This window comes from Apis cerana, linkage group LG8 (assembly GCF_029169275.1).
Source record: "Apis cerana isolate GH-2021 linkage group LG8, AcerK_1.0, whole genome shotgun sequence".
In the NCBI taxonomy this organism is placed as follows: Eukaryota; Metazoa; Arthropoda; class Insecta; order Hymenoptera; family Apidae; genus Apis; species Apis cerana.
The window spans coordinates 5,080,644-5,102,825 of record NC_083859.1 but is presented as its reverse complement, the minus strand read 5'-3'; the positions used below and the strand labels follow the sequence as shown (position 1 = coordinate 5,102,825).

The following is a 22,182-nucleotide window of genomic DNA, read 5'->3' as shown; positions in this document are numbered from 1 at the left end:
AAAATAATTATTTACAGGCAAGTGCAATAAAATGGATACTTTAAAATGACTTGATAACAGAAAAGTGATATATTAATGTATTTGTGACTTTTTTGAACTAGTTTTTTTTTTATTTTGTATATAACGTCACAAATACACTAATACAGTTCTAATCTTTATTTGATAATTTTATGACAAATATGATTATGTAATGAAACTAATTATTCTAAATATAATATCATAAAATATGTAAATCTCATATGATAATCATATATATTTATTATGTTGAATGTAATACTATATTTATTTAAGGAAATATTAAAGTATTAAAATATATAAATTCAAAAAAAATTATTAATTCTTGTTTTTCACATTTTTTTGAATACTATATAATACTTTAACAAAAAATAGAAATAAAAAAAAAATATAGCATTTTTCATAACCTTTACTTTTTAAAATTTAAATATTTTAATATATGTGGAACTTTGAAAATAAACTTAATAATATTTATAAATATCTAAATATGTTTTTTAATAATCAATTTAATTTATATACAAAAAATAAAATGTAATATATTTAAGAAAAAAATATCATTATGTTATACAAATAATAGAAACTATTCTATTAAAATATTAATAAAATTTAACATGAAATTTTAATATAAATATATACTTTTTAATATTATTTATATATTAATGTGAATAATAATATAAAAGAAAAATAATTTTGAATATTCTTTATTATTCATTACATTCTCGTTAGATTTTATAACTTTCACTATTTATTTAATTTATTTAATGTCATTTATATTTTCATTTCATTTTTTTATTATAAAATACATTCAATATATATTTTTAAACATGCTTATATATAAATTTGAAGCATAAGCAAACTAAAATATCAAAATAGATCAAAATAATATTATATATGAATTCAACATCATATCAAAAAAATATAGTCTTAAAAAATGTAACATATAGTTGAAAATGATTTTAAAATTAATATATCTTTTGTATATAATTTTTACATTTATTATATCATTAATTTTTATGTATCAAATAATATAATTAAAATAAATAACTACTTCTTGAAAATATATATAATTTTTTTTAAAAGATAATCGAAATTAAACAATTATAAACTATAAATATAATTATAAATATATATTATATGTATTTATGTATAAATTTATATTCATTATCAAAATATTCTTATACTACAAAATAAATCACTTAATAAATAGAAGTATAATTAAATCAGACTGATATATTATTCTAAATAAATATAACATATAATGCTATAAAAAAATATTAATTTGATGAAACATAACAGGAAAACATTACACGAGGAAAAATAAAAAGCATACTATAACTCCATTACAAAACAGCCCAGAAAACTACTGACAGAAACACATCAATAGGTCAATAGTAGTCAGCTGAGCTATGATTGCGATCGCGTTACGTGGTTAACAATGCGTATGACGTATGTCTAGTAAGTTCAATCACCTCTGCGATTACATAAAGAAAAAATAGAGAAAAACAAAAAGAAAAAACACATATCCAATAACGTACGTGCAAATATATCTTCGTGATGCACGATAAAATCAAGATACATGATCGACAAGTGAACTGTAATCGCAGAATGCATTGAAAATGTTTAGGAAGTACGAAAGTGTCTTGTTACCTGGATATCTTGGATGCATGCGTTCCATCCATTATTTCCGTTCTCGCAAGACTTCTTTGAATTCAAACTGGCACAAGTAATCATCACAAAGCACGACGGCCATGTTTATGCTTGTCAGCTTAGTCTGCATGTAAATAAAACTCAATCGCGTCACGATGAATATGATTTGTAGCTCGCATTTCTGTATTATCGAAATCTATGAAAAACTTTATAATAAACGAGTATTTAGCTATGTTAAATAAATACAGCCGTGCAAACGACAACGCATAACTTTGAGCACAGCGAATCGTCTTTTCACACGAAAACAAACCTCGACGATAGTCATACTAACTATTTAAGTCAACGATAGGCAAAACGAAAATAACGCAAAATATTAAAAATAATGTGTGAAATAGTTTGTTTATTTGTTTGTTTGTTTTCAACGCTTTCACAAATAACACTATCGTTTAAGATATACACACAGTGAAGAAACTTTTTTGACACGAAAAGATTTATATTCTGTCTGATCATGCGCGAATACACAATTCCATGATCAAGTACCCCATGACCAATTTTGCAGAATACAAATATTGGAGAGGTTAGGTTTACTAATTATATAGCAATGATAATGATATTTTTTTAGCATTATTAAAAAATAATGGATTATTTTTATTTAAATGAATTTCATGATTGAAACAATTATTATAAACTGTTATCGTACGTTTCCATGGAACTAATAAATTCTTTATCCTAAAGGTGGAGCCACAATGAAGATGTTCGCAGCGTCATCTTTGAAGAACATTCAGTTTGAATTAACTCTGTTTCAAATGTGATAAAACCACAGACAAGGTACAAAATAGATCTAACTATTCAATATATTTTTTTTATTTTATATTTCGGAGCATTAGGACTCTTTTATCATTTTAATGTCATTTTCATCATTACTGATTTATTTATTTTTTTTTTTCATTATAAATGATAAACGAATAGCGACTTGAACGTATTCTTTTATATTGAAAGTATAGTTACTAAAAAGATTCTAAAACCAATTTCACATTTGTCGCCGAATTGTCAAATTTATATCAAAATATTTATTCATTACAATATATAATTTCATTTAAAGTGTTAAAATTTTTAGTCAATAGATTAGACAAAGAAGACAAAAATTAAAATTCATTAATCAGATATCGAAGCCATCTTTTGAGCACATTAATTTTGTAGAGGAGCAAATATAGACAAAAAGAATAAATAGTGAAAAAAGGATAAAGATAGGTTAAAAATTGGAATATCATCATTTTCAAATAAAATATAAATAACGAGAATATGTAATAGGAAAAGAATATAGAAAGATAAAAATTAAGCATCATCTCTTAAGATCTAAAGATATTTCTTCAATAATAGAAAAAATAAAGTAAGAATTTAAGATTAGCGTCATCTCTTGAGATCTTATTTTTAGAAAGATGTTTTTAATCCAACTGATGCTAATTTCAATTTCTTCTCTAACTTATTCTGTCTTTGAAAGTCTTTAATAAAAGTCTTAAGAGATGGTATTGATAGTCGATTCTTATCACATCTCTATTGTCTTACATGTATTTTCTTTATCTACATTTGTTTCATTTCTAGAAATAGATGTTTAATTTGATTGTTTAATTTTTTCTCTATCTTTGTTCTTTCTTCTTTGTTCTATATTTCTTTTGCAAAATTTATAAAAAAACAATTCTAATATCTATTTTATTTTATTGATTTATAATGCATGAGATGTAACTTTAAAAAAATATAATATAATATAATAATTCTAAAAAAATTATTTTTAATGTTGACTTTATTACTGTTTTAATTGAATTGAATATAATTCAGTGAAAAATAATAATATATCAAACAATCTAATTTTTGTACAATCGGTATTTCAGAACATGGTACAGAAATTTCGTAAAGTTGTAAATCTATTTTATACCTTGTCTATGTTTGAGTGTATAAGAATGGATTGGTATAGCTGGTAACGCAAGCAGATCTTGATTCAATCATATTCGGTCAAGTGGTGAAAAAAACAGAAGGGAAAGTGAGAGGTTCGCATGTGTTATTCAACTTTAGAATAGGTGTCAAACGTAATTTTGATTTCGGGAGTACACGTCTGTAAAGAGAAAGCTACTGTCTGTAAAATGCAGTAAGTTTTAAGTGATTTCTTGGTGAATCATTATAAATGCGTAGCTAATTCATGACATTTCATCATATAGATATCATTTTCAATTTTGCAATATATTTTATCCTAATAATATAATTTTTTAATTTTGTAATTTTATTATTAATTTAGCAGATATAATTATGATAAACTACTATCCACACATTCTCACACGTAGTTACGAACGCTTGTTTGCATACTGTTTTGTTTTCGTTTTCGTTGTATTATATATATGTACAGCTGTTATAGCGCTGTATGATACATTGATTTGGCGCGTTTAAATGTCTTACAAATTGTTCTTCTAAATATATGTATTTCAAGTATGCTGAACCTTGAAATCTATATAAATGTAGATTGATTTAAAAATGAGAAAATATTTATTTCATAATTTACATAATATAAATATTATATTATGGAGATGATATAATTTTTCAAACAAAATAAATATAATATAAGAAAATAAATATTTAAAATAATTATTTATTTGATATTTATTTTATTATAAAAATCTTGTCTGAAAAATATATTCTGATTTGATATTATTCTATCTTATATATTTTATCTCAATAATATTTCTATTGATGCAATATAAAATTTCAAATTTTCAAAATAAAATTTTGTAAATTTTTATAAATCTATCAATTCTAGATCTTATAAATTTATTTAAAAATTTTTGATTTTATAATATTATAATAAATATTACTCTCATATTTTTTTATTTTTTTAATATTAAAATAATTTTTGTTATATTAATGTTAATCTATATAAGAATAATATTATAATATAATATATTTTAATATATATATATAATTCTAATATATGTATATATTAATTGCTGTAATATTATACTTTATATATATATGATTTAAGATATTTATTTTATGATGCAATGTCATATGATGCAACTTACAATTTATGAGGTAGTAATGAACTAGATTTTATTTAGAATTATTGGCCACAATAGCAAAAGAGTTTTATGATCATTAATAATTTAAATTTTAATTTATTGATTAAATAATAATATATTAATAATTTTAATTCCTTAATATTAAATAAAAATTATTGAAATTTATTAAACTGTTTTGATAAATTTTATGTCTCTCATCTCTTACTTACAGATATGGAGTCATTTTTCGAATTGTTTGATCCAGATAATGATAAGAATACTCGGAAAAATATTTGGAATAACTCAGAAAATGAAATAAATCGAATATCAGATTGTGAAAATTTAAGTAGCGATGATGAGCAAGAGGAAAGGCTACCACCAGAACCTGAACAGGGTAATATTGAATATAAATTAAAACTGATAAATCCATCTAGTCAACGATTTGAACATCTTGTAACACAAATGAAATGGCGTCTTAGAGAAGGTCATGGAGAAGCTATATATCAAATTGGTATAAAGTTATTTTGATTTTTAATTAACTAATTAAATATCTTTTATCTATTAGTTATTATAAATTATTTAATTATTTAATTTATACTATTAGGTGTAGAAGATAATGGAAAATTAACAGGTTTAACAAAAGAAGATATGAAGGCATCATTGAAAACTTTAAATGATATGGCAGCTAGATTAGGTGCAACAACACATATACTACGTCAAAGATTTGCCAATTCTAAAAATAAAAATATGTCCACATGCAGTAACAACAAAGATGAAAGACAAGTAGCAGAAGTTTTAGTAAAAAAATTAAGAAAAGGAGATAGGGAAGATCAAGATAGTATTGTTGACTTGAGACTTGCTGTCACTGGTGCACAGGATGCTGGAAAATCAACTCTCTTAGGTGAGAGGATTAGCAGAGGACATTTAAGGTAGAGAAATATACTTAGAGTTTACTCTGCTAAATTCATTGTTTATCTAGTTTAATAAAATTTTAAATAAAATATAAATTTTAATATCCAAAAAATGTATATAGGTGTATTAACTCAGGGTGAATTAGATAATGGTAGAGGGAGAGCAAGGCTAAATATGCTGCGTCACCTTCATGAAATAAAAACAGGCCGTACATCATCGATATCGCATGAAATTATAGGATTTGACAATGAAGGACATGTTTTAAATTATGCAGAAATGGCAACAGCAGAAGAAATATGCGAGCATGCGTCAAAAGTTGTTACATTTATAGATTTAGCTGGTCATCGCAAATATTTAAGAACAACAGTACTCGGTCTTACAGGTATGGTAATTCGGATTATTTCAATAATTTGTTAAGTTTAAGTTAATAAAATAATGATTGATAATTTTTCCTTTCAGGATATTCACCTCATCACGTAATGTTAGTTGTAGCACCTCCTATGAATGAAGCATCACAAGAACATATGGCATTATGTCTTACATTGAGACTTCCATTTTTTATAGTTGTAAACAAAATTGATCTTGGTTTTTGTAGTACACCCGAAACGATAAATCAGTTAGAGAATGCTATTAACGCACAAGGATATTCAAAGCAATTAATAATGTATAATAATAGTCAAATGTCGTGGGATTTTGAATCAGATATAATACCTGTGTTTAATGTAAGTTGTGTTACTGGAGAAGGTTTGGAAGATTTAACAAATTTCATAAAAAATTTGTCACCATATAATGTAAATTCTGCAGATTCAGATTCTGAATCATGTTTATTTCAAATTGATGAAACTTTCAGGTACTTTTTTCTAAAAATATCATCAGATTATATTTAATAACTATATAAACTATAAATTGTTTCATTCCAAATAGAGTAGCAGGTTTGAATGAACCTGTTTTGGGAGGATTACTCGTAAAAGGAGCAATTGCTCTTGGAACTCGATTGTTAGTGGGTCCTTTACCAGATGGCGAATTCAGTCCCGTTAAGGTTGTTAGTTTACATCGCAATAAAGCTCCATGTTGTCTAGTAAGAGCATCGCAAAGTGCTAGCTTAACATTAGCACCGTCGACAAATCGAAGTCCCCCTTTACCTCATCTACGACCTGGAATGGTTTTGATATCAGTATGGGATCAGCCTCATGCGACACTTTTTTTTCAGGTACATCCAATATATCAATATAAAATTATATAAAATGTATGTAAAATTTAAATAAATAATTAATTAACAATTTTATATGAATATAAAATCTTTTAGGCAACTGTGTTAATAGTATATCATGCGACTGCAATATTTTCTGGTTTTCAAACAACTGTCCATGTAGGAAATGTAAGACAAACATGTATTATAAAAGGAATAATGGACGCGAAGGACAGAGGTTTACAGACAAACGATACAGCGTCTGTGCTATTTAGGTTTGTTAACCATCCAGAATATTTGCATGTCGGTATGCGATTACTACTACGAGAAGGTCGTACTAAGGGAATTGGCAAAATAACACAAATATTTCCACTAATAAGTCAACAGAACAGTATGCAGTAAATTAAATAAAATTTTATTTATAAAAAAGTATTAGAATGTGCAAAACGTTTACGAAGATATAAAGAAACTTAATTACTTGAATAACTACTAGATGTTATTACATCATGCGCCTAGCATAAGTATCATAAATTATACATATTTGTTATAAAACAAATAAGGGAAATTCTTTTTGTTTTCGAATTTAATCTTTTAAAGTAGAGATATTTTTTTATATAAGAAAGATATTTTTAACAATTTTTTGTAAATTCTTTTCTGTTTAAAAAGATTGTATATTATCAAAAATAGAATAACAAATGAAGCAGCAAACACGATCAAATCACAATTATTTGTTTATAACTTAAATACTTTTGCTTTAGGTGCATTAGTTTTGTTGTGAAGAAAAGAAATCTTAATCTTATAAAATTTCTACTATTATTTTATTATTGTGATTATAATCATATCTTCGTTTCATTATTATGGAATTTATTTATGGATTGATTATTTATGAAATAATTTATTTCGTCATGAAATAACACGAAATGAAAGATCATTTTAACTATTTAATGTCATCTTTTTGCGTGTGACGCTCAAATTTAAAAATTTTTCACGAGAGCAATCATTATAATAATGTAATGTTTCTCTATAAAATTTGATCTTGACTACGAATCTATTTGTTCTGCTAGTATTTAAAAAAATAAGGAATTAAAGATATTTATAGTTGATTAAATGCAAAATAAATATTTTTGCGATCGATTACTGTCATGAAATGATAAATATCGTTTTTCATTCATAAAATTTTAAAGAAATTTATATACTATAAATTGTACTTGTATAAATCTGTCAAACAAATTAAAAGTGATTATATTTACGTATATTTTGAAATTAAAAAAAAATTACAAATGATAAAATTTGTAAAATTACTTGAAAATATTACATATCTTATAAAATATATTAAAATATGTTATAAATTACGGTATAACCGTCCAAAAAAAGATTTTGATTTTTTTTTTGATTTATGTTAAATTTTAAATATGATCTTGTATTATATTGTAAAATATTTTAAATAAAACAAAAAAATGTACACATCTGTATAGAGTGGATTTTTTTATATCGCAGAAAGAAAAATTTTCGTTAAAAAAAATATATATTCGTTGTCGAAAGAAAAAATAGATTAAAAAAATGACTTGAAATCACTTAAGATATATTCCAAAATATTTTCATTGTTGTTTATACATCAATTAATTTTTATAATTAAAAAAAATATATTTATTTATTGTGATTATATGAAATCTTAAATAAATAAGGCAATATATAAAAATACAATCCAATTTAATATTAAATTGCACTTAAAAATAAAATAAAATATCATGTTAAATTCTGAAAAAATACTGTTCTAATAGGAAATGTAGATTTATCATCTATAAAAGCTAGAATACAAGAAGAACTATATAAATAAATCATGTGTAAATATTTGTAGCTTCTCATCGCATTCAAATAAAAGAGTTCTTCAAACAAGCTGATTTCTTATGATTTTTGTACAAAATACAATTAAATCATTTAAAAATGATAATCACCCGCATGACTAGCAGTAAAAGAAACGCCAGAAAAAGAAACGCGAGCTATGAGGACAAACTGAAATAAATAAATATAAAAAAAAATGGTATAAAAGAAAGTTAATAATTATTCAATATGATTACTTTCGGTAATCATCTTTATCGTCATTAAAAAGTATTCTTGTTTCAGATTACGTATTCTGATAGTTCGGAGTGGGAACATTTAACGTGCCCCAAAAGAATACGAGTCTTGTTGGATCATGCCTGATGAAAAAGATGAATGGCCGATTTGCTATGAGCCTCTTCTGATTTCCATCACGCTCTAGCACAATGCTAGTTACGACTGCAGCCTCGGTACCCTTTTCTGTGATATCAATCTCCACTTTTTGAAGAACTTTAGAAGCGAAGAGATGAGGATTCACTAAATTGCCACTATTTCTTAGATTGTCCAATCCAAACGAGGGAAAATTCTTTTGTTTTACATAATTCAAAAAATCCTGATTAATCGGTCTACTCTGTCTTCTGTTTCTTCCTCTTTGTTTATTTTCCTGGAAGCGATACTTATTTTCTTCAAGATTTATAACTTTTGCATGATTGTTATTTTCTTCAGTTCTCTCTTCTATTCTATACAAATTTCTGTCTTTTTTCTCTTTGACGTCACGAACATTACGAATTTTTCTAATAGAAAATCCATTTGCCCATTGTTCCACAGAATAGCCACGAAGCTTATCCTTGTATGCGAAGGAATTTCTTTTCATCATGCGATCCTTCACCCTTTCATTTTGAATTGAAATACGAGAAGAAATAAAATCTTTCTGTTGACGTGTATTCGTTCTATTATTTCTTGACGTAAAAGAGTTAGTAGTTGTTCCATTTTGATTGTTTTTATTCTTGCCTTGAGATATAAGACTCAAATCCGCTAATTCAGGATCAAATAAAGACTTTATGCCTAACGCAGCAAGTACAGGTTCTAAGTGCAATGTGCTGCTCAGTTTCATTCGTGGCATACCAATGATACAAGTTTCATTTTTCATATTCTTAACTAAATTTTCAATTATGTCAACTGTTAGTTTATTTTGGAATTCTCGAAGAACTTTCGCACCTGCATTTTTCGGAAGAAGAATATACATTGAGATCTGCAAAAAAATATTGTAAAAATAAGATATTGTAGAATGATTTGACAAAGTTTCACTAATTTATAAAAATCATATTTTTAATTGTAATATTTAGAATTCGATTTTTATTTTTTAAAAAAATATAAATATAAATAAAATATATTATAATGAAGACATTATAAATATTTGTTACATTTGTAAAATACTTACTTCGTGACCTTTATATGGAAGACCAAGAATTTTTACACCTAATTGTTTATCTTCATAAAAAGGAAAAGTGCCTGCATTGTACATCATATCTACTAGAATTGATTCGTTTGGCTCAACATGAAATAGTGTCCTAATTAAACAATATTGATATTTGCAATCTTATAATCATAGCAATTATTAAACATTAACAAATAATTATTAAAAAAATATTAAAATGATTTTAGATATATATATTTTTAAGAAAAAAAATATACCTTTTTGTAAATCCTGTTAAGAAATGTTGATTCCATTCACCATTGAAATAAAGCGCCGACAAAAGAATCATCATAGTATTTGGACTAGGCACATCATCCAAAATTTTTGAAATTTTTCCCATTGTCTTCTGATTTACCCATGTGTTTATTATGTCCATTGCTGTTTTTCCTTTTCTTATGAAATCTACGTTGATTAACTCATTTTCATAAACATTATTGCTCAGTGTTTTGAATTGTGGCAATATTGGAAATCCTTCCTAAATTAAAATTATTTATAATATGTGTTCGTTTTAAAATAAAAATGTTCAATTTGCTTGTGAAACAAAATTTTTACCTGGATATATGAGGCTGTAGCAAAATCTACACGTGGTCCAGGAGATCCATCTATCTTGGTGTGGAGTTTCGTTAACAATAGACCAAACATCTGATGAACAATCTCAGAGTTTTGTGAGATATCAATACCACTTTCGAGTCCAAGTACTTTAGACACTTCGTTGAAAGTTCTGCCAGCAGAACCCGCAAAAACAATCGCTAACGTCACTGTAAGGCTGATCGGCGAGAAAATTATATTATCTTTTTGACCCATTAAAGATAAATCTCGAGTTCTATAAATCTGTCGTTCTACGTCCAAAGCAAATTTTAATACTCCATTAATGATAATGTTATTTACCTGAAATTATTTTTATTTATTATTTTTTATAATACAATTTAATTTAATTAATTAAAATAATAAAAAAATTTTTAATAATCAATATATATATATATCTATTCCAATCATTAATTAATATTGAATAAAAATTTAATTGATTTGAATTTATTGATATTTAATTGATTTATTAAAATATTAATAAACTTTTTAACAATATTTTATATAAATTTTATCTGTAAATTTATTTGAAAATTATACGTTGAAAAACAACAAAAAAATCACAGCAGAGAATAAAATATCAATATTTATATTTCTAAATGAACTTACTCAATCCTTATTGTGCAATGTACAGAATATCATAGATCGTGCAATTTTTTGTTAAAATTGAATTTGTATGCATTTTCAAATATTTCAAAATATTATATAAGTTATATCATATGCAGTAACGGAAAAAAATTCATCGTAAATATTATTATTGAAATATTAAGTCATTATTGTGTAAATTTTAAGGTCATTGTTCAACAACTTGTGTTTAATGAACTTGCATCACCGATGCTGCCTTTTATTTATCATGAATACTATCATAAATACCTCAAGAATATTTCACAATGTGTAAACTTAAATTTCTACATTTTCTACTTTTCGTGAGTTATATAATTAAATTTATTTTTTAAAGTTTCCATTAAAGAAATTAAAACTTTTCATTGGATATTTTAAAATATCTTTCTACTTACATGATCGCTCCAGCCTTGTAATGTGTTCTCCATCTGAGTAGGATAAATTGCTGCATTTTGCGATTCATTGGGTATCATAGGTTGTAATGAAGTCAATGATGGTAAATTTGCAGAATTACTTTTAATTATAGAATTTCCAATATTTGAATATAAATCCGGAGGAATAGTTGATAAATTTCTGAGTCGGTTATATTCATCAGGATAGATCAATTGACCAAAAGTACTGGTCATAAGGCTTAAGAGTATCAATGTAGTCACCATTGCTGCAAAATGTGAATATTGATAAGTATTATTTATTACATATAAGTAATTATTTAATTAATGAAAATTAGATTTTATTAATTGCAGCATTATAAAATGATTTTTTATTCAAGTTTTCAAATATATATATTTAATATTATATTAAATATCATATATTTAATATTAATTTGATATTGAATCATTAGTCATTTCATTGTTTGATAAAAATTTAATATAACAAGACAAGTGTTAAACATTGAAAAAAAGATTAAAATAAAAATTTTTATCATCATCAATAAAACTAATTAATTCACAACTGATCAAATGAATGACGAGTTTTCCTCGAAGGGAAAATTCTGAAAATCATTTTATCTCGAGCAATTTCACAATTTTATAATTCTATTAATGTAATATTATTTCTAATGTAAATAATTGCAAAATTCAATATTTCAAATTTTTTTTAAATCGCATAACTTTAAAGTCAGAAATAAAAAATAGTAAAAATGATAAAAATTCAATAGCAGTTTTTGCCATTATTATATTTGCCAATTTAAATATATCATATTTAATCTTATTTTCATCAATAAAATCATGAGAATACATTTTTATAAAAGAAAAATCAATGTAGAAATTCAATTTTTCTTTAATTAAATTTAAATATTAGCAAGACAGAATTGAACAAATTATTCCGAGATTGTTTCTTTATTGAGTGAAGATAATGGATTGATATGAATACTAGTTATAGAATCACGTCTTCAGTTATGGAGGTACTATTGTTATTATGTATATTCGTTTCTTGATTATATTGATTTTAAATATAGACTGCTTTTTTTCAATTATAAAATTACATCAAACAATGATTTAGAATTGAAATAATTAATATATTAAAATTCAATGAATAAAATGAGAAAAATATATATAATGAAAAATAAAGCTGGTGAATTTCTGTCCTGTATATTAATTTCTTTTTAAAAGGAATTTATTAAGATCAGAAAGGAATAATTTATTTTATTTTTTAATTGATATATAATATTAAAAATTATTTTGTATATATCTGAGAACAATAATGTAATAATAATAATAATATATTTATAATAATAAATATAATATTAACGTAAATATTATTGTAATATAATATTAACAATATATTGAGGTTATGAAATCATCTCAATAAAAAATTATAACTTGTTTATTAATTATTGAATATGAACATGTTCTTAATTTTCGAAAAATCATATCGTAATTAAAATCTTAATAATTTTTTCTTTCTTAACACGAAATATAATCTGAATTAATAAAATAATAAAATAATATGTAAACTGTAAGGATTTTAACCTCTTTTCTCTTTTCTTATCCTTTAAAGTTAATAATGATATTTATCAAATACCTAATAAAATAAAAAAATATACTTATTTAATTTTCGTTTAATGAACGAAATGTTTAATGAATAAAATGACACACTTATAATTTAAACTATAAATAATAATAATTCTTTCAATAATAATAATTTTGTTATGAAACTTATTTAATGCTATATTATCTACTTTTTTCTTGCATGTGAAAATGCATAAATGTAAAGATCACGTAATGCATTATTTGAATATTATACTATTATATTATAGTTTATATTAGAATATTATTAATTTTGATTAATTCGTTTGTTTCTATAAAATACATTTAAACTTCAAGAATATATGCATTATTTATTTGTTTCAAGATATTCAAAATGTAATGAAGATCAAAAGAAATATCAATTTTTCATATTAGCTTTAGAAATAGATATACATATTTATAATAAAAAAAATGATTGATAAAAAATAACTGCTTGTTGTAATCTCGAAATTATCAATTCTTAATTAATCAGGTTCCTGTAATCATATACTACTTTTTATTTATTGATTCATAATTCCACTGCATTATCATTTTATTGCAATATAACATTTCTATAAATATTTTCTATTTACATATTTTATTTTTTTTTATTTTTTTCATAATTTCTATATTTATCTTTATGAATTTTAATTAGCGATCTACAATGATAAATCACTAATCGAAATTATTCGTTTTTGAATAGGAAATAATTTTTTCTTAAAAAAATATTTATTTTCCAAAAATAAATAAAGAATATCTCTCTTTTTTTTTATAATTTATTGAAAAATATATTCTTAATATTATTAAAACTATTTTAGTAAAAATTATTCTCTCAAAATTACTGATTGCGTACTAATAATCATAAAAATTATTGAATACGAGAATACAAGAATGGAGTAAACTTTATCCAATGAGAGTTTCAACCTGTTATTTATATTCTTCTGTGTTGTTTTATAAATTTATATATATATATATTATATATATATGTAATTTTAATCGAAGAATTCCAAGATATAAGAATAATTGTGATTATATCTATAACTATCCTCATCATTATACGAAATTTAAAAGCAATGATGGTAATCTAATGATGGATCGACTCTAGCTCATTGTCTTGAAAACAATTCTTTCATTGTTTCTCAAGCATGAATACGAGAAGAACATTAATATTCCTCCTGTTTCACACGATCAGTGTTAAGTATCAACAATGTATTCAATGATTTTATTATATTAAAATACTTTCCATTCCATTCGCATAATAATCTTGTGGAAGTGTCGTATATCTATCGGGAAAACCCATTAAATATTATCCGAAGTCACGATAAATGAGAATGCACACTTGTGTGACATCATGTTAATAGATTGTTTATAAGAATATAAAACGCATAACGAGTGCAATGCGTCGTAAAATTGAACAAACAAGTAAATATTTATGTAGGAAGAAATTATTTAAAAGCGGAAAATATTTAAGATATCAAAAATAAACCTATTTGATTGCTAATAAAACTTAAAGAGAGATGTTAAGAATTCAACTATAAATAATTTCTCATACAATCGTATTTTTTTAAGATCCAATAATTTTTTAAGTTTTAAGAATCTGTAAATCATTTTTTTCATTTCAGATCGTCTATAATTTGAAGCGATTTAAAATTATATGTGTATACATAAAACAAATTAGTAAAATATTTGATATTTTAAGAAATTTATCTTTCTAATTAAAATTATGTAAACTAACTGTTTGCTAAAATTCTACAGATTATAACTTCGATTCAAACCAATTCTTATGTAGTTAATGTTGAAGGAATGAAAGAAATGAAAATAAAAGAAATTATATAACATTAGTATTTTATTATCATATAAATCTTTTATATTTCATCTTTGTTGAAATAATCAAGCAATCATCAAAGAATTTCTAAATCTATTTTAAACATTTCAACTTTCGTTATCAAGTATCTACATTCCTGAAAACAGATATTTATCTTAAATTTGTATCTGCATCTGCATCTACATTTGCATATAACTCTGATTAATCTCTGAAGAATTGATATTCACAATAATGCTTTCTCTCTTTATATTATAGCCATAAATGGTCACGAAGCCAATTCTACAATAAATTCTCAACTAAACAACTATAGAATCTTGACAAGAATCACGAACTTGATGATTCTCAATAATTATTCAATTCTCCTTATGCATATTAGAAAGGCTGTATATAATATAAATGCATTGAAAAATATCATTGAACAGGATTCAAAATTATCCTTGATTGGATAATTAATGATTATGATTGATTTAATCATGTTTAATCATTATGATTGATTAATTATTATAATTTTTATATTTTTTTATGCTATTTTTTGAATAAAATTGCTTGATTATTGAGCTTGAATTTTTAATTGAAAGAATAAATGAACATATAATCGATACTTTTGATAAATAATAACTTTGAGCGTTGTTTAGCTTTTCAAAGATTATATATATATAAGTAAATTGAATTCAATTATTTAATGTTAAATTAACTAACTTTACTTTATGAAAATTCCTGTTGAATAATGACATGATTGATTTATCGATATCATTAAAATTGAATTTATATATATTGATTAGAATTAATGTAGTATGATGATAATAAATTTTTTTTCTTGATTAATTTTGCTGAAACTAATTTACATTTAAATATTTATGAAAGTTTAAGATTTAATAAAACTCATAAATATTTAATATTTAAAATCATAAAATCATCTCTTTGAAACTTCAAAATTCAATAGTTCTGATGTTAAATCATTTGATATCACAATAAGTTGGAATAAGATTTCTATCACAAATTATATTTTGTTTCTTTTTCTTTTGTTTCTATTAATGTATAATATATTATGTAAGCGAGAATTATCTAAAGTTAAATCTTTTTTAAAGCAAATACATCGTTTATTTGTATTTGTATTTAGTTGATAATTGATTTGAATATAAAATTTATTAAATTTCCATATATATATATGATAAGTATTTCAAAAATAAATCCAGGTATAACACGTATATATCAGTCGTAATTTCTAAGAAACTATATCATTAAATAAAATTGATTAGTTTATTAATTGTGAGTAACTCAATTATTAAGTAATAGAAATGGAATTTTCTATCTTCATTCGTAGATTCTTTAATGCACAGAATGCCAATATGATTCTTATAATATATCAGATAGTATATATCATAATATCTTTTAGTACATCATAAGTTTATACAAAAATTAATCTTTAACATCTTTAACGATTTATGTAATTTTGTAATTCTAAATGAAATGTTTAAAAAAATAATTTAAAAATATTCAAATAAAAATTGTTGAAAACTGAACATACTAGTTATAAATAGTTAAACATTTGATTTACAAAAATTTTAATAAAGAAAAAAATAACATGTTGAGAACTTTTTATTCCATTGTAACCGTCAATTGACTATTATTATTCGACGCCATTAGATAATTCTGAGAATAATCGTTATTTAAAAATAATAAACAGTATGATTACTCTGACTTATATCTTTGTTACAAGTTTAGTGCCCTTGAATGAGCTTATGTTTCAAACGAATTTGTCATCAGTTAATTCATCACAGAAAACTATGCTTATTGTAACTTGTAAGTTGTAAAAATGATTCTATAAATGTTAAAATTTTATAAATTTTGGAAAACTTGGAATTTGTTTGAATATGGATTCAAAACATTATTCGAAATGATTTTGACGGTTGTCATTGATGTTTTTCTGTTTACTAAAGTGTTATCATATTTCTTGATGATGAGATTTCGCAAATAATTATACAATTTGGCGTAAATTTTTAATCTAATTAATTATAATGATTATTAAGGATTATAAAAAAAGAAAGAAATTTTATGGCTTGATCTTTAAATACAAATTTTTTAAGTAAAAGAATATGAACAAAAAAATATCAAACTACCTATTCGTGTTTAAGAGCAATTTTCAAACATGAATCATATCATGAATATGCAAATTTCATGGAATTGGAAATTTGGAAAGAAAGTGAATTAGTAAATATCATTTTTATGTGTTTTATATTATCAGATTTTTAAATTTGTTCATAAGTATAAGAAGAATGAAATTATATTTGATCTAAAGAAAAGATATAAGATATAGAATTCTATGAAGAATTCTATAAAGAATTATCAAAGAATTATAGCAAAAGGTTGTATAATTTTATTAGATTTTTGTGCATATGAAATTTTGTTTCTTAAATTTAATGAATGAATATCATTAATAAAATTTTATCTTAACGTCAGTAATTTAATTATGATACTAACAATATTTATGATAAAGATATTTATAATTTGATTATGAATAATCGAAATATTTGTCTGATTTTTTAATATAATTTGGATAAAAACATTAAATTCGGATAAAATATCAAGTAAGTAGCTAAAAACTTTTCCAATTTTAATAAAGAAATTATTTGAAAAAAAAATATGGAAATAAAGAAGTCTTAATTTTAGCATTGAAAGGAAACTAAATTAATTAATAAATATTAATAAAATAATAAAATTAATAAAATAATATTAATAATAATATTAAAATTAAGCACTTAATTAATTAATAAAATTAATAAATTTAGTTTCTGTTTTGATCCAATTAGAAAATCGATTTAAATTTAAAACTTTGAAAAAATATCTAATATTCATAATGATTCTTTTACAAATCTCAAACTTCTTATTTCATGTTCTCTTCGAAATTTTAATTTCAAATTAATTTTTTTTTCAAATATCTCTCTTCGAAACAAAATCTTTGTTCTCTTACATACTTTTCCAAATATTTTCTAAATCCGTTTGCTCCTTTTAAATGTCACGTCCTTTTCTTCTTCAACTGGTATTCGATTACCGGTTGTCTTCACCGATTTACATATAATCGTCAACGTGGATTCTTTTCACAATTTCAATCAGTATTATTAATATATATAACGTAATTGAACAAAATATTCGAGAGAATAAAATCGTCGCGTTGTTTAAAATTATAGAGATCTCGTCGTCGCTGGCAAAAAGAATCGTGATACGAGACGTGCGAATCGATCAGCAGCTACGACACGACTGATTGAATCGGCCTTTGTATTCCGATGTATTTACTAGGTTCGTGTCTGCCGCCTTCTCATGCTATATTTGTCCAGGTAGTACATATGCTTATAAATATAATTTCATAAAATTCATTGTACGAAAGTGAAATCATCAAGTTTCATTCCAAAGATATGTGATCTAAATAATGATTATCAATAACCAAGAAATTCGAATTAAATTTATCTCCTGGGATTTTCCAAATTTCTTCATGACTTAAGAATATTTTATTTTGATGGAAATAATAAATGGAGAGTATGATTTCGAAATTAGTGATTTATTTGATTTTCCCTAAAAATGAAAATGAAAATACGAATGCTTAAATTTGAATTGATATTTTGATATGAATAATTGATATAATGTTAAAAAAATTGAAAAAACGAAATTAATAATAAATTACAGAAAAAAAATATTTTAACATAAATAAGTATAAAAATAATTGTTCTATTCAAAATGGAGACATCCTTTATCTAAAAATAATTAAGCAAAAATAAAAGTTGATATCTTGCATTTTATGAAAAATTGAGTTAATTATAAAAATTAAATTAAAATTAAAATAGATATATAATTAGATATATTTTAAAAATTAAAAATATAACTTTATATAATAATTTTATTATATAACTCTTGTGCAGAAAGTAAATCACGCAATTATGATGATTATAATTTCTATATAATTTCTAAAGATAAAAAATAATATAATAATATTTATCTTTTTGTTTTAATATTTTTTTTGTAAATAAACAATGTAATAATAAAAATATTAAATATCTATTATTATTTTTTTATCCCGATATTTTAATAATATTATTTTTAATTTTTAAAAAATTCTTGTAAAACCTGCAATATTATTTCATTTATGAATAATAAATTAAATACCAAAATATTCAGAAAAACTACATTGTTTTCTTTTCGAATAAAAATATCATGCAATAAAAATTAACTGATGATTAATCTTTTCGTTTTTAACATGTCATTATTAATGTGTACTATCAACCAAAATTCCAGAAATGAATTCTCCAAGAAAACTATTCATTCATGGACACTTATATCTTTTATTGAATGATGATATCTTGTTTGTTCAATTGACGTATAACAAAATTTATGGTAACATGAGTCCACATTTATTTCTCGAAAAAAATGATTTGTCAATATTGAAAAAAATAATAAATTTAATTCCAATAGTAAAGCTTCTTCTAAATGATCCATTCTTGGGGAAATCCATATACGTATTTTATTTTATCTTATCTTATGGTATTTATAATATAGATTTATTATCAAATATTTCAATTATCATTAAATTATAATTCTTAGGATTTAAGGAATCTAATCAAAATTTTTATTGAAAATACTTATTGAAAACTGTTACTGAGAAATTTTTCATTTAAAGAATTAAATATTAAAGAATAAAATTAGAAAACTAATTTATATTCTATTAATTTACATTGATTATTAAAAACTACATGATATTATTATTAAAAATATTAATAAAAGATTTTAAAAATATAAAACCATGAAATCATTAATATTAATGATTAATATAATCAATATTAATTCTAAAATTAATCCTATACTTTTAATTAATAATTAATTCAATTATTGAAAGACTTAATTAAAACAATTACAATATAAATGATTTCTTTCAATTATTCAATGACCAAAATTGATAATAACTTGTAAGACGTATCCGGAGTAGAAACTTACATAGCAAACTGACTAATTATATGCTACAGGAAATTTGAACAATCGATGATTACGTGGGTTACCGGAACCATGAGATGCGTATCTTCAATGGGGCATACCAATTTCGTCATGCAGATTATTTACTTCCATTTACATCCCTCATATTGAGATATAGCAATCGATAAAACTGATAAGGATCACTGACTCTGTATGAAAAATCTTGTAGATAACTAATTGCATATTATAAATAGAAAATCGATTATTGATTTAATCATTTTCTCTTGTAACTATTTTTGCATATTTAATCATATAAAGATTTTTTTCTAAATCCATTTTCTCGAATCGAAAACATTACTGCGTATTACATAAATAAATTTTCGTATCATTATTTATTATGTTTATTATTTATTATTTATTATTTACTTTAATCGTTGCTCAATTCTTGTTCATTTATTCTTAATCTTTTATTCATTTATTTATTCATTTGTTAATTCATCAAAAATTGCTTATATATATACATATATTCCTTCAATTATTATTTCCAATTAAAATTATAATTAAAATTATTTATACGATTAACATGCAATAATTTTATATTTGTTATTTATAAGTAATTAATTATAAATAATAAATTTGTTTATTACATTTTATATCTTATTCTAAATAATTTTTCATGAATATAATATGAAATTATATGAAAGATTCCAATGCATGGGAATTTTTTCGAAAATAACGAATATAAATTGATAAAAATTAGACAAAGAAATTTAAACTGAAATACATAATGAGAAATAAAATTTTAATAAATTGTTTTAATAGAAATTTTGACGAAAAAATTTGTATACAGAGAAAATGCAATATAGAAATGTATTTTGTAAATTGTATATAAGATAACAAATTGTATTATGATAAAAAACATTCCATATATATGTATATATACATTCCATATATATTTTATATAACATTCCATATATATATATATATATATATATATATATAGATTTATTATCAAATACTTCAATTATCATTACATTATAATTCTGAGGATTTAAGGAATCTAAGGAATTATATATATATATATATATATATATATATATATATATATATATATATAAATGTATTCAAAAATTAGAATATAATTTCATTTATATTTGATTTTAAAAAAATGTTTATTGAAAATATCAAATTTTATTACTGGAAGTTATAATTATCATTGGTGTTACAATTAAAATATTTCACTATCAACACTAGATTTAATTCCAGTAATATTAACAAAATAAATAATTTTAATAAATAATTCTTTGTTTTTGAATTGTGTATTAATTCAATCAACTATTAATTCTTTGTTGATATTTAAATTATTGGAAATTTTTCTTTATAAATTATTGATACATATCTATATATATATACCTATTATATATATTATGTATTATGTATTAATTTATCATAATATAAATATAATATAAATTCATTTAGCAATATAGCAATATAGCAAAAATATTGTTAAAAAAACAAAATATTTTCATTACTTCACGATTCGATTTATTGATTGCATATTATAGGATTAAAAAACTGTGTTGATAACGTATATAAGCAAAAGAATCCTGTTCAAAGGATTTTTGTTTCTCTAACATAAAAATAAATTATTAAAATGGAAACTTACGTTTTTTGTGCTAAGTTTAAATATGCATAGTAATCTATAACATATTCTAAAGTTGAAAGATTTTATAAAAGAATTTAAATAATTTTAACTGCATTTATTTCTCAAATAATTATTTATATTTACTTGAATTTTATGAAATACGAATAAAACAAATACGAATAAAAGAATTCAATAACAAATTTTTTATAAAATATAATTTTATAAATATTATAAAACTTTTTATTTTCATCCAAAAAGAAATATGTTTGATAACCTTTCTATTAAGATTGTCCTCGTTTCGAAAACAGACGTTTAACTTGTTCGGATATTATCCCCACTATTCATATTATTTGTAGTTTATAATGGAAATTCTATTCTATACATATATACATATAAGTATAAAAAATACGCAGTAACGATTAATTTTATATATATATAT

The 22,182-nt window shown here is 22.6% G+C and overlaps 3 protein-coding genes across 8 annotated transcripts in view; 1 reads left to right on the top strand and 2 right to left on the bottom strand.

The window, feature by feature from the left end:
* LOC107995318 (BTB/POZ domain-containing protein 7) overlaps nt 1-2,431 on the bottom strand; it is a 28,519-nt gene extending 26,088 nt beyond the window's left edge. For 3 of the 5 annotated variants that reach the window (XR_009830870.1, XR_009830871.1, XM_017052749.3), the window contains exon 1: nt 1,663-2,379. The gene's annotated coding sequence lies outside the window, so the exon portion shown is untranslated. Of the gene's footprint in view, nt 1-1,662 lie in introns of all 5 variants that reach the window. The other 2 variants (XM_017052748.3, XM_028665515.2) reach the window with 2 other exon arrangements.
* On the top strand, nt 2,403-8,801 carry LOC107995319 (GTP-binding protein 2). The gene is made up of 8 exons (XM_062078260.1): nt 2,403-2,490; nt 3,552-3,805; nt 4,939-5,217; nt 5,311-5,607; nt 5,740-6,000; nt 6,078-6,468; nt 6,543-6,828; nt 6,925-8,801. Exons 3-8 carry the CDS (start codon nt 4,941-4,943, stop codon nt 7,207-7,209), a joined length of 1,797 nt encoding a protein of 598 aa, XP_061934244.1. The 5' UTR covers nt 2,403-2,490; nt 3,552-3,805; nt 4,939-4,940; the 3' UTR covers nt 7,210-8,801.
* On the bottom strand, nt 6,919-18,468 carry LOC107995322 (leukocyte elastase inhibitor). Of its 2 annotated transcripts, none has more exons than XM_017052755.3 (6): nt 18,115-18,468; nt 11,704-11,966; nt 10,655-10,990; nt 10,321-10,577; nt 10,067-10,196; nt 6,919-9,877 (listed from the first exon to the last, which is right to left on the bottom strand). In XM_017052755.3, the coding sequence occupies exons 2-6, from the start codon at nt 11,962-11,964 to the stop codon at nt 8,933-8,935; spliced, it is 1,929 nt and encodes a 642-aa protein (XP_016908244.1). In that variant the 5' UTR covers nt 11,965-11,966; nt 18,115-18,468; the 3' UTR covers nt 6,919-8,932. The 2 variants fall into 2 exon arrangements, with proteins under 2 accessions (XP_016908244.1, XP_061934243.1); XM_062078259.1 differs by lacking the exon at nt 18,115-18,468 and adding an exon at nt 13,279-13,483.
* Nucleotides 18,469-22,182: the final 3,714 nt, after the last annotated feature.